At 43.9% G+C, this 19,744-nt stretch overlaps 1 protein-coding gene across 2 annotated transcripts in view; it reads left to right on the top strand.

The window, feature by feature from the left end:
- COL4A6 (collagen type IV alpha 6 chain) overlaps window positions 1-19,744 on the top strand; it is a 907,271-nt gene that overhangs the window by 481,922 nt on the left and 405,605 nt on the right. For both annotated transcript variants that reach the window (XM_078688783.1, XM_078688784.1), the window contains 2 exons: window positions 12,665-12,700; window positions 17,760-17,822. In XM_078688783.1, the coding sequence (XP_078544909.1) occupies window positions 12,665-12,700; window positions 17,760-17,822 (99 nt within the window). The remainder of the gene's footprint in view (window positions 1-12,664; window positions 12,701-17,759; window positions 17,823-19,744) is intronic.

The raw sequence follows: 19,744 nt of genomic DNA, 5'->3' as shown, positions 1-19,744 counted from the left end.
CTATTTATGTTAAATGAAAATCCTCCTGAGCTACTAATATTATAAACAATGTAATAGTTATCACATCAGACAAGATTGTATTAGTGGCCACAGGATGCAAAGATTACCATCAGTGATCATTCCAGTGCATCAAGCATTGTTGCCAGCAGTAAAAACAGGTTGTCAATGTGGAATGCCTTTACATGGGTAATACAGGACAGTCATTGCTGCAATGACCCTACCACCAAGTTAATATTATTAGGAATAAGTCTCCCCAATACCTTCTGGTTTTTATCACCCAATTATGAACTTCTAAGTATATTTTGGAAATTCAAACATTTTTCTCAAAATATCAGCTTTTGAGCTATGAAAATAAACACATTTTCATCTCAACTACATGATTTTTAATTTTGGTATACAAATATAAGTCAACTTAGAAAAAGCTTCTAATTTTCTAGACTGGGCTGCACATAGGAGAGCAACTTCCAAGCAGCTGGAGAGCTACCAGTAGCTCACGAGCTACCAGTAGCTCACGAGCTACTGTTTGGAGAAGACTGGTGTAGTATATTCTTGAAATTCCCATTCCTAGCATGCAATTGTGGAATGCAGGCAATACCCCATAGCTTTGAAAATGACATTAGTACCCTCAGTGCAGTAAGGCACTTCAAAATGCCAAGCTGAACTAGACTAGCGAATGTTATTTAAACTTAAAGTCGAGAAAAACGATTTTCCTTTTTGCTGATCATTGTCATCCAGCTTAGTTTTTTTTCCACTTATGGAGGGGCAAGCAGTCAGGATTTCTTTTTTGCATCAAATTATTTTGGGGGAGTGTCAGACGAGAATACCTGGCCTGATGGTTATTGTTGGATTGCTGCCAGACACTATAAATCACAGTGTATCCTGAAAGAAACAGCATTTTGAAACATTGAGACACAAAAATTATAGGTTAGGGACAAATCACCATTGAAGCTTCCATCAAACAGTGGAATTTATTAGACAATATGATTGTGATATACTGACGTGTCGGAGAACTAGATTCTATAACATTGACGACATATTGGATACCTCACGCTGAAATGCCTTCAACTCATGATTAACATTCTGACAATTCCTCAATAAAGATATGTTTTTCTTTGTTTTCATCCTTTAATCTATAAGCCGTCTCTCCCGCAAGGCGTGCCACTTTTTCTCCACTGCCTGTTTAACTGGGTAAAGAGGAACCCGAGTATATTTCAGGAACACAGGTTATAGGCAGCATATAGTGAAATGTTTGCATTAGAGGTTCTTGTTAAGCTGTCTGCATCTTGCCTCCATCCATCCAGTGCTCTCCGCGTCACAGCAGACAAGAGCCGGGATATTTACTTCTTGGGTAGAGTTTGCGGACTTCTCCGTTGTCCCAGATTGTGGTATCCTGGATGAAAGAGCTTGAGTAGCCATACTGAAAATGGGTGGCATTTGCCATAACATGAGGCCACTTCTTCCCAAAGTATTAGAATGGAGACATATCAATCATTGGCTCTGATTTACAACGTTTTAATACTACGCAGGCACCTGCAGACTGGAAACAGAATTGCCTATGGTGCACAAACAGATTCACAAAGGGAATATGTGAGTGTGCAAGGTGCAGCACATGGGTGCACTTTGTTTATTCCTTTGCATCACATCCAGTTACCCAACGTGCAGTTCTGGGCTGTTATAGGGGAGTGGCAGGCACTGGTCTCTGTGCATCTCTCGTACCCACAGAGATGTACACAGAGATGGATCCCTGATGCACCACATCTTCTCCTGCTTAAGTCCTAACTCGGGACTTTTGTAGTGAAAAGTGTCATGCAAACCGGGAACATAAATGTCTCTTGCTTGGAGTCATGCATCTGCACATCAACGCTAACAGAGGGCAGGAGCATTACAGCACTGGCTGACATTCCTATCCCAGATTTACGGGCTGAAATCTCATCCATTCCATTTTCTGCACTTGGTACTTTAGGCCTGGGCAGGTGTATGATCCGCACTTGAGTGGGGACATAAACAGGCCATTGTTCATCGTCCCTATGAGAGCTAATGCATAGTTATCCAGTGAACTTAAAGTGGTGTGGAGGGGCTCTTTCATTGAAATCTGCAGAAGGACGAGCTCTGGGATAACATCCCTAAATACAAGATAGACTTCCTTAAGGGCCCTTCTTTATTGCTTGGAGAGGTTCCCTTCCTGGAACCCTGGTCCCGCAACAGTGCCCATGATCTTTGCCTGCGAAGGATAGTCCCTCAGGGTGGTCTTCATTCTTGGCACCCTGGAGAACTGCTGTTTGGCCATTTCACATTCAAGGAGTAAATGAAATCAGTAGACAATTGAAATAACACATGCATGTAGAACTCCCTTATATCACGTGTCATCTACAAGGCATGGAAACCACGTACTTTGGTTTCTCATAACGAGTACAATGTGCAAAGGAGTCACATCTAAAGACTAATGGTAAGGATATGAGCCTTCCAGGGATTCCAAAGAGTTCTTAAACCCACTATCTCTAATTACTGAAAACCTGTGCAGAGGGTGAGCTTCCCTGAGCATTCCACATGTGACTGTAGCTAGTTTAAAAACAGATCAGGGGGCGCCAAACAATGTGGAAAGGGCATTGTGGCTCACACCTATGATGGATTGCGTCATTCTGTAAAGCGCAGCCGAAGACGGCTTTAGCAACCTGCAGCATACACAGCGTACCTTTTGATTGCCTTTAGGGCAAATTACTATGGCACACAGGCTACCAGTGCCAGCAGCATGCTAATGACACCTGACCCGCCCGCCTACCTTTCGTCTCTGATTGAACATACCTATTCAGCATAAAACTGGGTATCATGAAGGTGAGTAAATATCATCTTTTTGGACCAGAAAAGGGGAAAGCTGTTCCTCCACCTCCTACCACAGGCTAAAGGATTTATGTTGATCACAGCAACTCCTTAGTATAACAACCTGCTCAGTCATCAGTGCCTGTACCCTCATCTCAGATTAACAAAACCCTTTAGTAGTCCTTGCTCCTTTACAGTATGGTTCATGCTTTGATCTCTCCTGGCTTGTTTGTGGCTAGACCCTGTAACTAGTTTCTCAAACAGAAGAAAATGATCTGCTTCAAGTCACTACAAACAACAGCGATGATATCCGCATCATGTTCAAGACTGTGGTTGAAACCATCCATGAGCCATCCCGGTCTAAAAAGCTTAGAATCAAGGTTATGTGCTCACCATCTGTGAAAAACTGCCTTCAGGCACCCTCATCATGACTTCCTAATTCTTTGGCCTTCTCAAAGAGAATAATGTACTGTCCCCTCAGGTCTTTCCACACTGGTTCACGCTCTTTCCTTTCATGTTTTCATCCACTAGTACTCTACAACACTTGTCCCCATTTATCTGGGTATATCGTTGAACACCCTGGTTCTTCATACTGATAAATCTGTCTTACTGATTCTGGAGCACGCACAGGAAGAAGTCCAAAGAGACCAGCTGCAGGTTTGAGAGAAATATGAATAGCAACACCTATAAATACTGGTTAACAGCAGACAAAAGGAAGGCGGTTCAACCATAGGAGAGGAGCACCATGCTAAAGAATTTGGAGGACAGTGAGGTACCATTTCATCTAGACCGCAGTCTTAAACTTGATGAAACCCTTGGCTTCATCACTAGGCCTTGCCATTGCTGTACGTCCTTGGCATGCTAAATGTGGATAAGGGCCCGTGAGGTAACCAAGAAGTGCAGTCCGAGCCCGATGTTACGTCCATACTGCAGCATCTTAAAGGGTGGTACCATCTAAGCCTGTCAAACTCTGGAGGCTGGAGCTATTTTGCTGCTACAATGTACATCATTTAATCTATGTGAGTGCCTCACCTTAATTCCCTTACAATTTGTAGAACTAGCTAATACTCTTTAGTAAATTATTTCAATTCATTGTTATGCTTGTTGTATATAGATTTACTAATTCAATGAGTGAATATGATTATCCTGACAAATGTGCTGATGAACTTCAACAGGACAAAGTGGTAGATTTTTCCATCACAAAAGGGACCACGTTTTATTAGTATTTAGGCATGCTTAATTACTATTCATGAGCAAGGCTTAGTTTTTCAGCGTGAATCTTTCTGGATTCACTATGCTGTGCATTATTCCGCAGTCTAGTGGTTGGGTCCAGAATCGTAGTCTTTTTTTCTTTCTTTTTTTTTTTCATCACCCAGGTGGGCGTCAACATCCCACCTTTTGGTGTCCTTCCTGTGACGTCGGCACGCTTCCTGCGGAAGCTCCCACCCTTGGGTGCCATCTTCAGATTATTTTTCCCGCCGTTGGGTCTGGATCGTCACAGAGAGGTTCCAGAGTTTTTGGGAGAAAAGAAGAAGATAAAGACGGAAAAACACAGAAAACTATTGGAGAATACATCTAGAAAGCAAGACCACTGAACCGGGACGACTAAGAAGGAGGAGAACATCGAAATCTTCGACGTCCAACGGAGAATGTGCACACAGGGGGCTCCCTGAGCGCAGGAATGGACAAAACACCGTTCAAATTCTGCCGCAATTGCCACCACAAATACGCGCAGAAGGACCAGCATCAGGTTTGCAACCTCTGCCTGCCTGTCGACCACGAGAGCAAGGATTGCAACGCCTGCTCCGTTTTTACCCTGAAGACACTCAGGGTAAGAGAAAGACAGAGGAGAGCCAACTACAACATGCAAGGCCAAGGTCAACCTCCGTTGCTCCGGGACTTGGGCCTCTCCAGTAGGGAAGGGGACAATATCGCCGAGGGACCAGATGAGTACACAGTCGTAGAGACTGATACGAAAACAACAATGGAGGTAAGAGAGACGTCGACCCCTAAAACCCCGACAGATTCTTGAAAATCAGAGTCCGACTCTTGAAAAACAGAGTCTAAGTCCTCGAAAGGAGCTCTGGCACCGAAACATTCGACAGACGCAGCTGCATCCAAGGACAAACAGCCCAGCGGATCCTTCGAAAAGGACTCCCAATCGGCGAAAACACAAGAGAAGCCTAGGTCGTCGAAACACGTCCCCGAAAAGGCACGCTCGAGGCCGAAGGAAAAGGACACGAAGGCAACTTCGACCTTGAAGCGAGCGTCCGAAACCCTCGATGCAGAACTGACCACCAAGTTGGAGAGAAAAAAGAGAAGGCTCGAGGCCGAAATGGACAGCATCCTGCAAAGGAAAAGGGAATTCGACGAACGGATGAAAAGGTTCACCATCCTGTCGAAGCTGACGACTATAGTCGAGTTTGAGGACAAAGAGGAGTTCGACGACGAAGAGCCGCCGAAAACTCCGGAGCCCCCAAGAACACCAAGAGGAGGAGGGCCTATACTATTACGAGGGTGAAGGCGAGGAAGACCAGCAAACAAGTTTGGGCTTGGCATCCTCGGTGGCATAGGACCTGGATTGGCAGGACCTTGATGCCGAAAGCCCGGAAGAGGCCATGGAAACATATGCTTCGAGGCCTTCGCTGCCAGATGATGTTGGCATCTACAATACAAAAATGCGGCAGCAGCATATGGGGTGAAACTGAAGGAAGAGAAACCAAAAGCCTGCTTCCTCTAAGAGACCCTGCTCCCCACTCAAACTAGGAGGCAATTCCTCCCCATGCTCCCAAGTGTCCTGGACCAGGGAAGGGAAGCATTCAGGGAACCATCAAGCTGCAGGTCTGTCACACCCAGAACAGAGAAGAAGTACACATATTCCTCTAAGGATCCACCATATATCCAGGGATCTGTCACGGCTGACTCCATAATTGCAGCAACAGCCAGAAAGAGGGCCAATGTTCCCACAAACTCAGGCCCACCTCCAGACAAGGAAAGTAAGAGGATAGACCTCACTGGAAGGTAAATAGAGAGGAATGCAGCAGTCCACTGGCGCATTTCCAACTCTAATGCCCTACTCAACAGGCATACGTACCAGCATTGGGAGGAGGTCGGACAGCTACTCAAACACTTCCCTGAGCAATACCAACAGAGAGCATCACACCTGGTGGAGGAAGGCAAGAACATAGCAAACTCATGCCTAAAATGAGCCCTGGATGCGGCAGACACATCCAGCAGGCTCATGATGATTGGGGTCCCAGAAAGAAGGCATGCCTGGCTGAGGATCTCAGGTTTCAAGCCGCAAGTCCAGAATAATATCCTGAACACCCCCCTCAATGGAGAAACTCAGTTCGGAGCGCCAGTGGATGAGAAACTGATGCAACACAAGAAGGAAAATGAAATTGCAAGGTCCATGGGCACGTTGCAATTCAGAGGAATGAGAATGGGACACCCCGACATGGAAACTGAACGGAAGGGGGGGAACCAGCCGCGAACGTCACATCAGACATTCCAGCAGAACTACCAGGGCAACAACCAGGTGCAGCAGGGCCAGCAACAACAAACCTGGCAATACCAGCCTAGGGGCCAATCCTTTCGCGGGAGGGCGAATGGACGAGGACAGACAAGAAGAGGGGGCCAGCAAACCACCTCTAAGTGACTCCGCTCCACCAAACGTGCCCACCCATACAACACCTCCAGGGGAGGGGCACAAGAAAATAAGCAAAACAGTTTTAGACGCACTCAAATCAGGGTTCTTCGAATATGTAACATAAGTAGGAGGCAGGCTAAAACACTTCTTCCAGGAGTGGAAGAAAATAACAGACAAATGGGTACTGAACATCATACAGTTCGGATACTGTATAAAACTGGAAAAGAAGTCTCCAAACAGGAAACCAAAAAGAAAGGCGCGCTCAGCAAAATAACTTGCGTTACTCCAGAAGGAAGCACAAGAACTCCTAAACAAGGAGGCAATAGAAACAGTAATATTCAAAGAAAGGAACAAGGGAGTGTACTCAAACTTCTTCCTCGTACCAAAGGTGGACGAAACGTTAAGACCCATCCTGGATCTACGGTTCCTAAACCAATACATAAAGACTCAAAGATTCAAAATGACATCCCAACAAGAAGGCATCCCTCAGATAAGGGTCAGAGACTTTATGGCCACCATGGACCTCAAAGATGCCCACCTACACATTCCCATGAACAGACAACACAAACATCACTGAGATTTGCCATCGACAATACACACTACCAGTTCACAGCCCTTGCCTTCCGATTAAAATCCGCACCAAGGGTCTTCAACAAATGCCTCGGAGCGGTAGCAGCGCACCTACGGAGGGAAGGGATTCATGTATACCCCTACCTAGACGACTGACTAATAAAAGCAAGTTCCTACAAATAATGGCAAATACATGCACAGCGGGTCACAGAGACGCTGACAGAACTGGAATTCTCAATATACTGGGGGAAATCCTCGATAGAACCAGAACAAGTGAAGATCTTCCTAGGCGCACAGATAAACACCATACAGAGCAAGGTGTTCCCCAGCGACAAGAGAACACTTGCCCTGCTGAAGGCGACACGTCAATACCAGAAGGGGCGCACTCTGACAGTGAGGACAGCGAGCAACATCATGTGGATGATGGCGTCCTGCATACAACTAGTCACCACTCCACATGAAACCATTCCAGGAATGGCTCCAACAACAATGGTCACAAGCTACAGGGAGTTGGGAAGATCTAGTGGTTGTAACGCCCGCAGTGCAGGAGGAAATAGCGTGGTGGAACAAGGAGAACATAGCAAGGGGGAAGCCTTAAACACCACCAAACCCAACAGTGACCATCACCACAGATGCATCCCACAGGGGATGGGGAGCACACTTGAACCAGCTCAAGGTGCGGGGTCTGTGGACCCCCAACAGATGCGATCAAACACATCAACTACCTAGAACTGAAAACCGTGTTCCTTGCCCTAAAAGCCTTCCAGAAGCAACTGTACAAGCAGAGAGTGTTGATACAAAACGACAACACAACAACGATGTTCTACATCAACAAACAGAGAGGAACACAACCGGTCCCACTATCCAAACTAGGATATATGGAGATGGGCAATCCCACTAGAAATAGACCTCCTGGCTATACTCCTACCAGGAAAAGACAACGTGGAAGCAGACAGGCTCAGCAGACAGACATCAGCATCCCACGAGTGGGAGCTTAATGCACAGGAAACGCAAAAGTTATTCAAGAAGTGGGGAAGACCAAAGATAGACCTATTTGCAACACACCAGAATGCAAAATGCCATTACTTTGCATCAGGCAACCAAGGGAACAATCCCAGGGGAATTCCCTATGGATAAGCTGGTCGAAAACATTTGCCTACGCTTTCCCCCCGATACCACTGATACACAGGGTTCTCAGCAAATGCAGAAGCAGCAACATGACACTGATTCTGGTGGCACCACAGTGGGCCAGGCAGACCTGGTTCTCTCAAATAGTGGAGATGGCGCAGGGACCACCCCACAAGTTCGCAAAAAGGAAAGACTTGCTCTCCATGCAAAACAGGGAGGTGCTCCACCTAGAGCCAGAGAGCCTCTGCCTAGCTGCATGGCTCCTGAAGACGTAGAGTTTGCACACCTAAAACTCCCAGAGAGCACACTGCGTGCCACGGGAGGCAAGGAGACCTACCACACGGAGGTGCTATGTGGCGAAATGGAAAAGATTCACACAATGGTGCATCAGGGAAAAACTACACAAGAAAATGACCAAGGAATCAACTGTGCTAAAATATTTAATACACCTGCTAAAGAATAACCTAAGCTCTACCTCGCTGACAGTACGCCTAGCAGCGATAGTAGCCTACACAATAGGGGAGACGGGAAAGAGCTTCTTTACATCCCAAGTAGTAAAGAGATTCCTGGAAGGGGCTAAAAGGATCGCACCACCCAAAAGGATGCCGCCACCGGCATGGAACCGTAGCTTAGTTCTAACAGAGCTTATGAAAGCGCCTTTTGAACCCATCCATAAGGCCTCACTAAAAATGCACACAATGAAGACAGCCTTTCTGGAAGCAATCACCTCGCTACGCAGGGTAAGCGAGCTACCAGCGCTGACGCTACAGGAACCCTACGTTCAAATACACAATGACAGGGTGGTAATGAGAAGGGACCCACATTTTATGCCAAAGGTGGTGTCAAGGCTCCACATGAACCAGACATTACAGATACCAAGTTTCTTTCAGAAACGATCCACAAGCGCGGAAAGAGCACTACACACTATGGACGCTAGAAGGGCAGTAATGCATTACATGGAAAGAACTAAAGAGCACAGGAAAACAAAGCTGTTCTTTGTGTCCTTCGCAAGCAAATTCCTGGGAAGACTAGTAACAAAGGGCTCCATCGCAAGATGAATCGCACAAACTATACAATTCTGCCACAAGAAGGTAGGTCAAGAACTACTAGGAGGGCAATAAAATATTATAAAAAAAAGAAGAACTGCTAGGAGGGGCACAAGCCCACTCTACCAGGAAAAAGGGAGCAACAATAGCCTTCCTGGCTAACACACCTATTCAAGACATATGCCTGGCGGCAACATGGGCTTCAGTGCACACGCACACTAAGCACTACTATGTGGATATACAAATGAACAAGGAATCACAAGTACGACAGAAAGTGCTTCAACATATATTCAACAACCAACGCTCATCTTCCCCCCAGCAGCCACAAACATAACGAACCGCTACAAAGTCTATGCACATCATAGTGAATTCAGAAAGATTCACGCTGCAAACCGAATAGTTTCTTACCTGTCGGTGTAGATTTGCAGCTTGAAGATCTTTATGGATTCACTAGCGAGCCCACCCACCTCCGCCAGAAAGATGAGGCAGGAGGAGGAGGAAATACAAAGACAACATACAATCAGACACTTCAAAGAGACAAAACTGGAATTCCTTTATATTAAGGAAGAACTTGAAAAGATTGGAAAAGTATGCACAAACATGACACAAAAACAAGAAAAAGAAAGAATCCGAAGATGGTGCCCAAGGGTGGGAGCTTCTGCAGAAAGCGCGCCGACGTTACAGGAAGGACACCAAAAGGTGGAACATCGATGCCCACATGGGCGACTAAAAAAAACAAAAATAGAAAAAGGACTACGATTCCGGACCCAACCACTAGACCGTGGAATAATGCACAGCATACTGAATCCAGAAAGACCTTCACGCTACAAAACTACACCTACAGGTAAGAAACCATTCGTTTGCTGCCTCGGGTTGGTTTTTTGAACCAGCCCCATTGGTGACAAAATCGTTTTGCACAATACAACATATTCTTCTTTTGTTTATCCTGCTCTGATATAAGTAGCAAAGTAGCATGATGTCGATCAGTGGTGATTCAGGGTCCAGCTCCTGAGAAGCTGGCTGTATAATCCACGTAAACTGAATGGTTTATACTGTAGTCTTGTGTGTGAACTTTTCGTTATTATTTTGTACTCATTGTGTCCCAGCTCAGCTCATAAAGAGGTTTTCAAGCTTGAAAGGACCGATCTTGTGTCGTAAAGCAGCTCTGTCTAGCTGTTTATCATTTACTCTGGTAACAACACTAACTAAAATTGAAAACTTTCCCAAGAATGTAAAAAGTGCTGATAAACAAGTGACAAAGACTCAAGTAGATATGAAAGATTACATCTGAGGAAGAGAGGGACAAAGACTGAAGTAGATATGAAAGATTGCATCTCAGGAGGTGAGGAGTAAAGACTGAAGTAGATATGAAGAGTGCATCTCAGGAGGTGAAGAGTAAAGACTGAAGTAGATATGAAGAGTGCATCTCAGGAGGTGAAGAGTAAAGACTGAAGTAGATATGAGAGACTACATCTGAATATTTGAGGAGAAAGACTAACATAGACACGGACGATTGCCTTTCACCATGTAAGGGACAAAAACTGAAGTAGATATGAAAGTGTGCATCTTACTAGGTAAGGGACAGACAGAAGTAGATATGCGAGATTGCATCTTAGTTGGTGAAGAGTAAAGATGTTCTGAGTATTTGAGGAATAAAGACTGACATAGATATGGAAGATTGCAGTTTTGTTGGTGAGGAATAAATACTGACCTAGATATGAGAGATTGCTTCTCAGGTGAGTGGCAAAATCTGGAGTAGATATAAAGGTTTGCAGCTTTGTAGGCAAGGGGCAAAGAATGATGTAGACATTAAAGCTTACATCTGAGAATGCGAGGGACAAACACTGAAGGAGATATTACATTTTATATCCCAGAAAGTGAGGGACAAATATTGAAGTAGCTATGAAAGTTTATATCTAAGAAGGTGCAGGGCAAATACCGAAGAAGATATGAAAATCTAAGTCTCAGTAGGTGAGGGACAAAGACTGAAGTAGCTATGAAAATTTCAATCTCAGTAGGTGAGAGACAAAGACTGACGTAGTTATGAAAGTTTCAATCTCAGTAGGTGAGGGAAAAGACTGAAGTAGCTATGAAAGTTTCAATCTCAGTAGGTGAGGGACAAAGACTGAAGTAGCTATGAAAGTTTCAATCTCAGTAGGTGAGGAAAAGGACTGAAGTAGCTATGAAAGTTTCAATCTCAGTAGGTGATTGACAAAGTCTGAAGTAGCAATGAAAGTTTCAATCTCGGTAGGTGAGGGACAAAGACTGAAGTAGCTATGAAAGTTTCAATCTCAGTAGGTGTGGGACAAAGTCTGAAGTAGTTATGAAAGTTTCAATCTCAGTAGATGAGGGACAAAGACTGAAGTATCTATGAAAGTTTCAATCTCAGTAGGTGAGGGACAAAGACTGAAGTAGCTATGAAAGTTTCAGTCTCAGTAGGTGAGGAAAAGGACTGAAGTAGCTATGAAAGTTTCAATCTCAGTAGGTGATTGACAAAGTCTGAAGTAGCAATGAAAGTTTCAATCTCAGTAGGTGAGGGAAAAAGACTGAAGTAGCTATGAAAGTTTCAATCTCAGTAGATGAGGAAAAAGACTGAAGTAGCTATGAAAGTTTCAATCTCAGTAGGTGAGGGACAAAGTCTGAAGTCGCTATGAAAGTTTCATTCTCCGTAGATGAGGGACAAAGACTGAAGTAGCTATGAAAGTTTCAATCTCAGTAGGTGAGGGACAACGTCTGAAGAGGCTATGAAAGATTCAATCTCAGTAGATGAGGAAAAAGACTGACGTAGCTATGAAAGTTTTAATCTCAGTAGGTGAGGGACAAAGTCTGAAGTAGCTATGAAAGTTTCATTCTCAGTAGGTGAGGGACAAAGACTGAAGTAGCTATGAAAGTTTCAATCTCAGTAGGTGAGGAAAAAGACTGAAGTAGCTATGAAAGTTTCAATTTCAGTAGGCGAGGGACAAAAATTGACGTAGCTATGAAAGTTTTAATCTCAGTAGGTGAGGGACAAAGACTGAAGTAGCTATGAAAGTTTCAATCTCAGTAGGTGAGGGACAACCCCTGGAGAGGCTATGAAAGATTCAATCTCAGTAGATGAGGAAAAAGACTGACGTAGCTATGTAAGTTTTAATCTCAGTAGGTAAGGGACAAAGTCTGAAGTAGCTATGAAAGTTTCAATCTCATAGGTGAGGGACAAAGTCTGAAGTAGCTATGAAAGTTTCATTCTCAGTAGGTGAGGGACAAAGACTGAAGTAGCTATGAAAGTTTACAACTAAGAAGGTGCGGGGCAAAGACTGAAAAAGATAAGAAAGTTTGCAGTTTAGGAAAGGTGTAGTCCTTTCTTTTCAACTTCTTTTGTGAAAGTTGGCCTGGTGAAAGACATTGAGATTAGTTGTCTGTTCTATGTGCATAAATCAGTTTCCTAAAGATTTCATTCTTATTATGTACATTTTAGGGGGATGACGGATTTCCTGGTTTGGAGGGCATTATTGTAAGTATATTTTTCATTAAATTAATTTCCGTATTTTCTGCAGACCACAGATGGTTTTGTTTGTCCCTATTGTGCGGGTATTCAGAACAAGACATCCATGTGCTGTGTCTGATGAAATGTCACCTAGCAGTCCCTGCAATGCCTCGTAGAATTGGCTTTCTCTCTTAGGTTGCTATATTATTTGAATGCGGCCCGATTTGTGCTGATTCTTTCTCTCTTTTTTTACATGCTGCTATTATCAGGTGACCTCAAATGCAAATTTGGGATGATGGTATATAATCTGCAGATAAGAATCACGAGTTAAAGAACGCGAGTCTGAAACGCAGTGTTTGACTTTTACCAATGGTGGCTCGTTAATAGCAGAGTATAGCTGAATTGTAACTCAGCTGAATAAACTGTTAATATCATTGGAAACTTTTTCTCTGCATTTCTGAACAGGCTCACTTGATCTCTGCACTAGTAACTTGAATGTGAATTATGCATCGGCAGACATTATTTGAATATGTTATATGAAGGCTGTTTACTCTTTTTCCTTTACTCTGTTTCGCCCAACACTGTCTTTCAAGTTTATTAGAACTGTAAGGTTGATATATTATTTTAAATATACTAGATTTCCTTAATTTAAAATGTATATGTATGTATGTATTTGAATTTGTAGAGCATAAACCAGGCTTCCTATAAAAATACCACCAAAAATATCTATAGAATGTGCAGCACTATTATCTTCTGACACACACATATTTGTGAATAATCTCTTCTGGGGCTGAGGGAATGTGCCGTCATACATGCTGACAGGCATTTGAATTATTTAAAAAAATGAACCCCATTACCATGTCCAATCTCAAAGACCCCTCAATAGGAGGTCCACATTTGCAGGGAGCTGGTATGCATTTGCTACTTCCACAAGGCAGTACATATAAGCAGAATATTCAGAGAAACCACTATTTCATCAGCTTGGTGTATCAGAATCCTTTTTTATTCAGTCAGTCCTGTGCTAGCAGGACTCCCAGGCCTCTTCATCAGACATGTGCTACATTTGTTTTAAAGGTGTGAGACTTACGCCACATTGGTCTCACAGGTCTCAGGACATCATGTTGCTCTTCTTCCTTTGTAGGTCTTACCTAAAACTTTGCATGCACTGTCTTTTGCGTCACATGTTGTTAGCTTACAGTAGGCCTTGTGTTCCCCCACTGCTTACCATTGATTGAATTTTTTGTCACTCTTGTTTGGTTGCTTCTTATTGGCCAGCTTCTGTAGGCTTTCCCTCCTCTTCTTGTGTTTACCCCTCCCCTGGATCCTGAATGCATTACGTGTGTACTTCCACTGCTCATTTTCAGGCACTAATTTTCTATTTAAGTGCTCTACAAGAGTGCATGATGTCCAGATGTCTCCCTCGTGTACTTCTCCCCCTTCCGTCTTCCTCTTTCTCAGCCTCCCTCTGTTGCCATTCTTGCTTCCTTACTGCCTACCTTCCCTTGCTGTTCTTACTTCCCCACCAGCCCCTTGTCCATTTTCTCCTCCAGCCCTCTCACCCACCCTTCATTGTCTGTTTGCTTCTTCAGACCCTCTCTCCATTGTCTGTGTGTTTCCCCATCTGCTCTCGCCTGCCCTCCGTAGTCCATGTGCTGAACCATTTTCAGCTTGCGGGCCCAGTTCCTCGCGCCCTCCCTCCTTTTTTTTTTTTTTTGTCTTACTGATCCAGTCACTCCCACTTACCCTTTTGTGTCAGCTTGCTTTCCAATACCCTCCTGCCTTCCCTTTATTTTGAGCTTGCTGCCCCAGCCCTTCCTGCCCTCCCTTTGTTGTCAGCTTCTCTCCCAGGTCTACCTGCCGCTCTGCAATTTCACCTTGCTGCCCCTGACCCCTCCCACCTGCCCTCCATTGTCAGCTTGCTTCTCTGTTGTCAACATGTTGCCCTAGTCCCTCCTGCCCACCCTCCATTGTCACCTTGCTCCCCATCCCATCATATCTCATTTGCTCTCCATTGTCAGCTTGCTTCCCCATTTCTTCCCCATTGTTAGATTGCCACCCCAACCCCTCCTGCACACTCAGTTGCCTGCTTGCTTCCCCAAGCCCTCCCATCTGCACTCTATTGTCAGCTTGCTTCACCACCCCCTACAACCCACCTTCTGTTGTTATCTTGCCTTCCCAGCCCAGTCCGCGCACCCTTGGTTCTCCGTTTATAACCGCTCTGCTGTACAGACGGCTAAAAATCTCATAGGTGAGACCTATTGGCTTTGACAATGCTAGTTTTAGGTCTGGCTTTGCAGCACAGTTGTCTGCTTACCTATTGTTACCAATTCTTTAAAATATACACAGTGTGGGCTCTGCCTCTTCCCAGAGCAGTATTTCTCACTCACCTCATGCTATATTGGCTGTTTGGTGTATCATTCTGCTTCCTAGAGTACTCTTGTATTGTAATGCATGAGGGACTGTTTTACATCTCAAAGTACACTGCAGCACCACACATTATATTATTTGTCTTATAGTTGCTGTATATTGTGAAGGCAGTCAGTTTGTTTTGTTATGTTCACTGCAGCAGACTTTTTTGACATTATAGTCAGGATTCGGAAAGCAAGCCAGACCTATTGGATTTGCCAATGCTTGTCTCAGAAAGTTACTCCATAGGTTATGAGCTCAAAATACTTTGCCATCTGTCCACTGCTCTTTCCAAGGTGAACATTGATTCCAAAGTCGTAGCAAAAAAATCGGTATTGAAGATGAAGCAAAGTTCTAATGCAGCTATTATCTTTAAGCATGTTTTGTAAATTAAATTGTTGTAAGCGTTTACATATCTCATTTATATTTGAGGTATCCTTCACCTACAAGTGTATAAGGGTTTGAAATTGATTCCGGATTAACTTGATTTATAACTTGATTTCAAGTCAACAAACCTCAATGAAGCCTAAAGCTCACAGCCTACTATATTGAATTATTCTGCCCAGCACTTGACTGCTAGGAGCAGTTACTTCTTACAGCAGAAGGAAGGGTTGCTGATACTTTTTCAAGGCAGTCTTCCAAATTGCAACATATAAGGCCTTCAATATGAATGACCTAATAATCCCATGTGGCCATAAACCGCTTCGGAATTATGAGATTTGTGGAAGAACCACGGATCTTTTTATTTTACCCGGAGATTTCGGTTGCTGAAAACAGGCAAAATCTGTGTGAGCATGGAGAAAAATGTGAAATTACCAGGGGAATTAGTACCAGTGTTACAGATTTTCCCAAGTAATTCTTTATTTCTTAGTGGTCTGTTAGGGTCCAGCTTGTAATGGCCTGGATTTTCCCAAGCCCGGTAGTTACCGATACCCCTGTATCAGTAACTCTGGGGGTGGGAAATTCCTGCCCATTTTGCTTGGCCAGTCATAACTTTTGTTTCACTGCATAAAACATGTAAACACCCTTGTAATCAGTCCTTTTCACCCCACTCTCAAGCTTTCCAGTAACAATACGTTGGCGTATTTAGGTGCTCCGCCCGGACACCCAGATCACAATTAAATAAATAAAAAATGGTAAAAAAACGTTTATGCATAATTTCCCTGAAGTGAGAAGTGCACAATGGGATGGAATGAACTTCATTTATATTGCAGTACTTCAGGAAGATGGTTCATTTTATTGTTTATTCACAACAGATGTAATTTTGGATTAAGTATAATAAGCCTCAGCATATTTCAGCAGGAAAATTCCCTTCTTCAGGATGAATTTTGTTAAACCTATTAAACAAGACAAAAGAGCCAATCAATTTAGATATTTTAACATCCTTTCACTTAAAACACAAGTTGTTGCTCTTCAAACCCCAAGCATTATCACGTAATCATTTAGGGTTTGATGAATAACGATTTTTATTTCTAATTAAAAAAATAATCCTCTGCTAAAAATGTTAGCGGCCTGGATGCAATGCAAGGAGCTTTCCAGCCAATCGGAATGCTCTCATTGCAGCTACAGCAATTGTTACAGGTCCGCAAAAGAAGCATGATATCTGATATCTTCCAATGGCCCTCAAGTGCACTGTGGGTCTGGAGCAAGAACTTTCTCTTACCTGAAGAGATAGGACAAAAACATCCCTCTTGACCTCAACAACCTTTAAAACGTAAGCAAATATTTTTCGACGTTTTTTAACTGATTAGGCTTTTTTCTAAGCAACATCAAACAAAAGGTGCAGGCCAGACTGCCATGTGTAAACAGGCTGCTAATGAAAAGACTGAGGAAGTGCTGGGGCAAAATAAAGCCATTTTTTTTACAATCTCTTCAGGCAAAAGCTCATGCCTCCGCAACACTCCCAATTTTTTTGAGGGGGGGGGGTTGAAAATATAATTATTGCTTTTACCTGCAGATCAATAACGGCTATTAATTTGTTATACAACCTCACATTTGGCTCGCACTCAGAAGTAGAGGGAGGATAATTAACTCCTGTTATTCCTACAGGAGTAGATAATAATGCTTAATACATCTAGAAATAGACATTTATTCCACTGCAGTATGCACTTTTCACTGTGAGCAGGTAACCTAAAAAAAGATTTCTACACCACAAACCTCTTCAGTCCTCCTTGTGGGTTGCAAACCTCATTTACCCTTATTAAAAGGGAAACTTGATTGGTTTACATTGAATCACACAATCCAAGTAAATATCTATCAGTTAATGACATAGTATGATTATGTTTGTAACTTGCTTTATTAATCCCCTTGAACAGGTAAACAGGTCTCTTTATGTTGATTTGGGAATCATAAGAGAAGCTCAATGCCATCCATGATACGAAATATGACAATAAGAAATCTATTTTCGAATAGGTTACGTGTATTCCCCATGCATTCTACTAAGTTTACTTAAGATAAGAAAATCAACAGTAGACCAGATCTTTGGGCAGCTTTCACACTCTCTCGCTTTCAGATTTTTCTCTATGTTTCCGCTGTACTAAAAAAGTGTAAGTTCCTGGTGTAGTTCTACGGATCAATATAATTTTGATAGTACTTGTTGATCTGCCTTACATTTCTGGTTTTCTTTCATTACTTAATAATTGTTCTTTTATGATGAATTGTTGATCTCTCTTTCATGCAGGGGCCTCAAGGTTCACCGGGTCCCGAGGGTTTTGTTGGACCTCGTGGACTACCAGGTTTACAGGTGGGTTCATTTTCTTTTTTCTTCTAAATTCTCAGCCTTTTTCAAATCTTCTTTAGGGTAAGGAAAAAGTATAGCCTTGGCTTATCTACTCAGTTAGTGGCATATGTTAGACTAGTGGTTGAACAATTAGAAGTCACTACCCTCTGCTAAGGGCATTAACAGTTCCTAATTGCCTTCCCAAAATGTATGGGTCTGAACTAAAACATTGGCTGCACAAGAAGTGTAAAAACCAACTGAGATCTGTAGGTGATCAGCATGAGTAGTCATACCACTAGCACCAGTGCAGCGGTCTCAACCTCTATATATATATATATAAGCACTTCCCCACTAGCTATATCTGTTTCTACTCACTTTGAGAGTTCTTAGAATACAGGCAAACAACGTCTGCATTGTAAGCCTTATGACTGGCTGAACGATCCTCACATTTCTAGATAATAGATGGTGCTAATTATTGATATTACCATCTGGTAGGACTAGTAGTTTTTAGGTCTCGTGACCTATCAATGCGCATGCGCATTGAGAGAAGCGAGACTATAGGGCTTTAAACAAAGCTTACCTAACTGTGGCGATTTGCTGCTGTGCCCGTGGCTTTTAGGTCAATGCGCAAGCGCATTGACCTAAAATGCGCGTGCACATCACCAAATCGCCGTCTGTTCCCTCAGCCGCACTCCTCCCACACCTTTGAAGTGAAGCTTAGCTTCACTTCAAAGGCCCCGGCTGCTTCACACCCTCATGCCGCTCTCCCCGCTCCGCCCCCTCCCCTGCCCGCCGTGTCGCATTTCTCCTCCCCCCCCTTCTCTGCCTTCCCTCCGTCTTGTTTCTCATTGTAATTGCATGTGCACAAACCCCAGCCCATCGTTCTACAGGGCGTACCATATTAACTTAAACTACCGACACAAAAGTGACAGCCGCTGTTATAAATGAAGGATTCTTTAATAGACGTCTGCAAGTTCCGAGCAGCAGTCACGAGATTGACAGTGACCGCACATACTTCGCAAAATGCAGTGTTCCCCTATCATTAAAGTATACAATATTTTAGGAGATACTGAAGAGGCAACCAAGTGTAATATTTTAAAAATTGATCAACGCAGTATGTAATCAAAATAGAAAGAATCCGAGCACAGACTTGAGCAGCCAGTGCCAGGCCTGTCCACACCAATTAGAGGGGTCGGACTGCACATGACCTTCCCCGTCCCCCCCTCCCTTAAACTCGGCCAGCTGCGGTTGCAGGTTTTCCATAACCCCAATGCTAGATTGCGGGGTTACTGGCGAGGATAAGTGGAAAGGGAGACCAAGAGAAGAGGGATAAGTCTACGTACTCTGTACACCCATGTCGAATCCTTACTTGAGCTGTGTATGTAAAAAATAAAAAAATATATAAATATATTTTTTACAAAGGGTGTTCCAGGCGGTGTGCGGGTTCCTTGTATGCCCCGCGGGCCGCGGCTAACATCTTAATGCCCGATGTACACGGAAGGTCTTGCTGTCCAATACGTGTGTCCACATACAAATCGAGCGAGTAGCCGCTCGTCACACGCCGGTAGGATTAGAGGCAGACAGCTGGGTTTTACCAATGTTTCGCATACCAAGAACGCAGTATATAAACACCAACCCTACCTCTTTTTTGAGGTCCCCTAATCGGTGCTTACTGTGCACAAAAACACACCTCAAGTTCAGATGAAGTGCACTCGTTCCATAAATATTAACCCACATAGGTCCCTCCGTGGTGGCTGACGGCGCCCGTTCACCCCTCACCTGCGCTGCGATCCCGGCTGCCACTCCGGCTCCACAGCTGCCGAGACAGGGCCCCCCGCCCTTGCACAGCCTCACACCCCCTCACAACCCTCTCACCCTCACTCAGCCTCACACCCTCACCCTCACACACCCTCACCCACCCTCACCCCCCTCACCCTCGTACCCTC

Source organism: Lissotriton helveticus, chromosome 4_1, assembly GCF_964261635.1.
Source record: "Lissotriton helveticus chromosome 4_1, aLisHel1.1, whole genome shotgun sequence".
In the NCBI taxonomy this organism is placed as follows: domain Eukaryota; kingdom Metazoa; phylum Chordata; class Amphibia; order Caudata; family Salamandridae; genus Lissotriton; species Lissotriton helveticus.
Note: the sequence above shows the minus strand (reverse complement) of the source record. Positions and strands in the feature narration are given on the sequence as shown.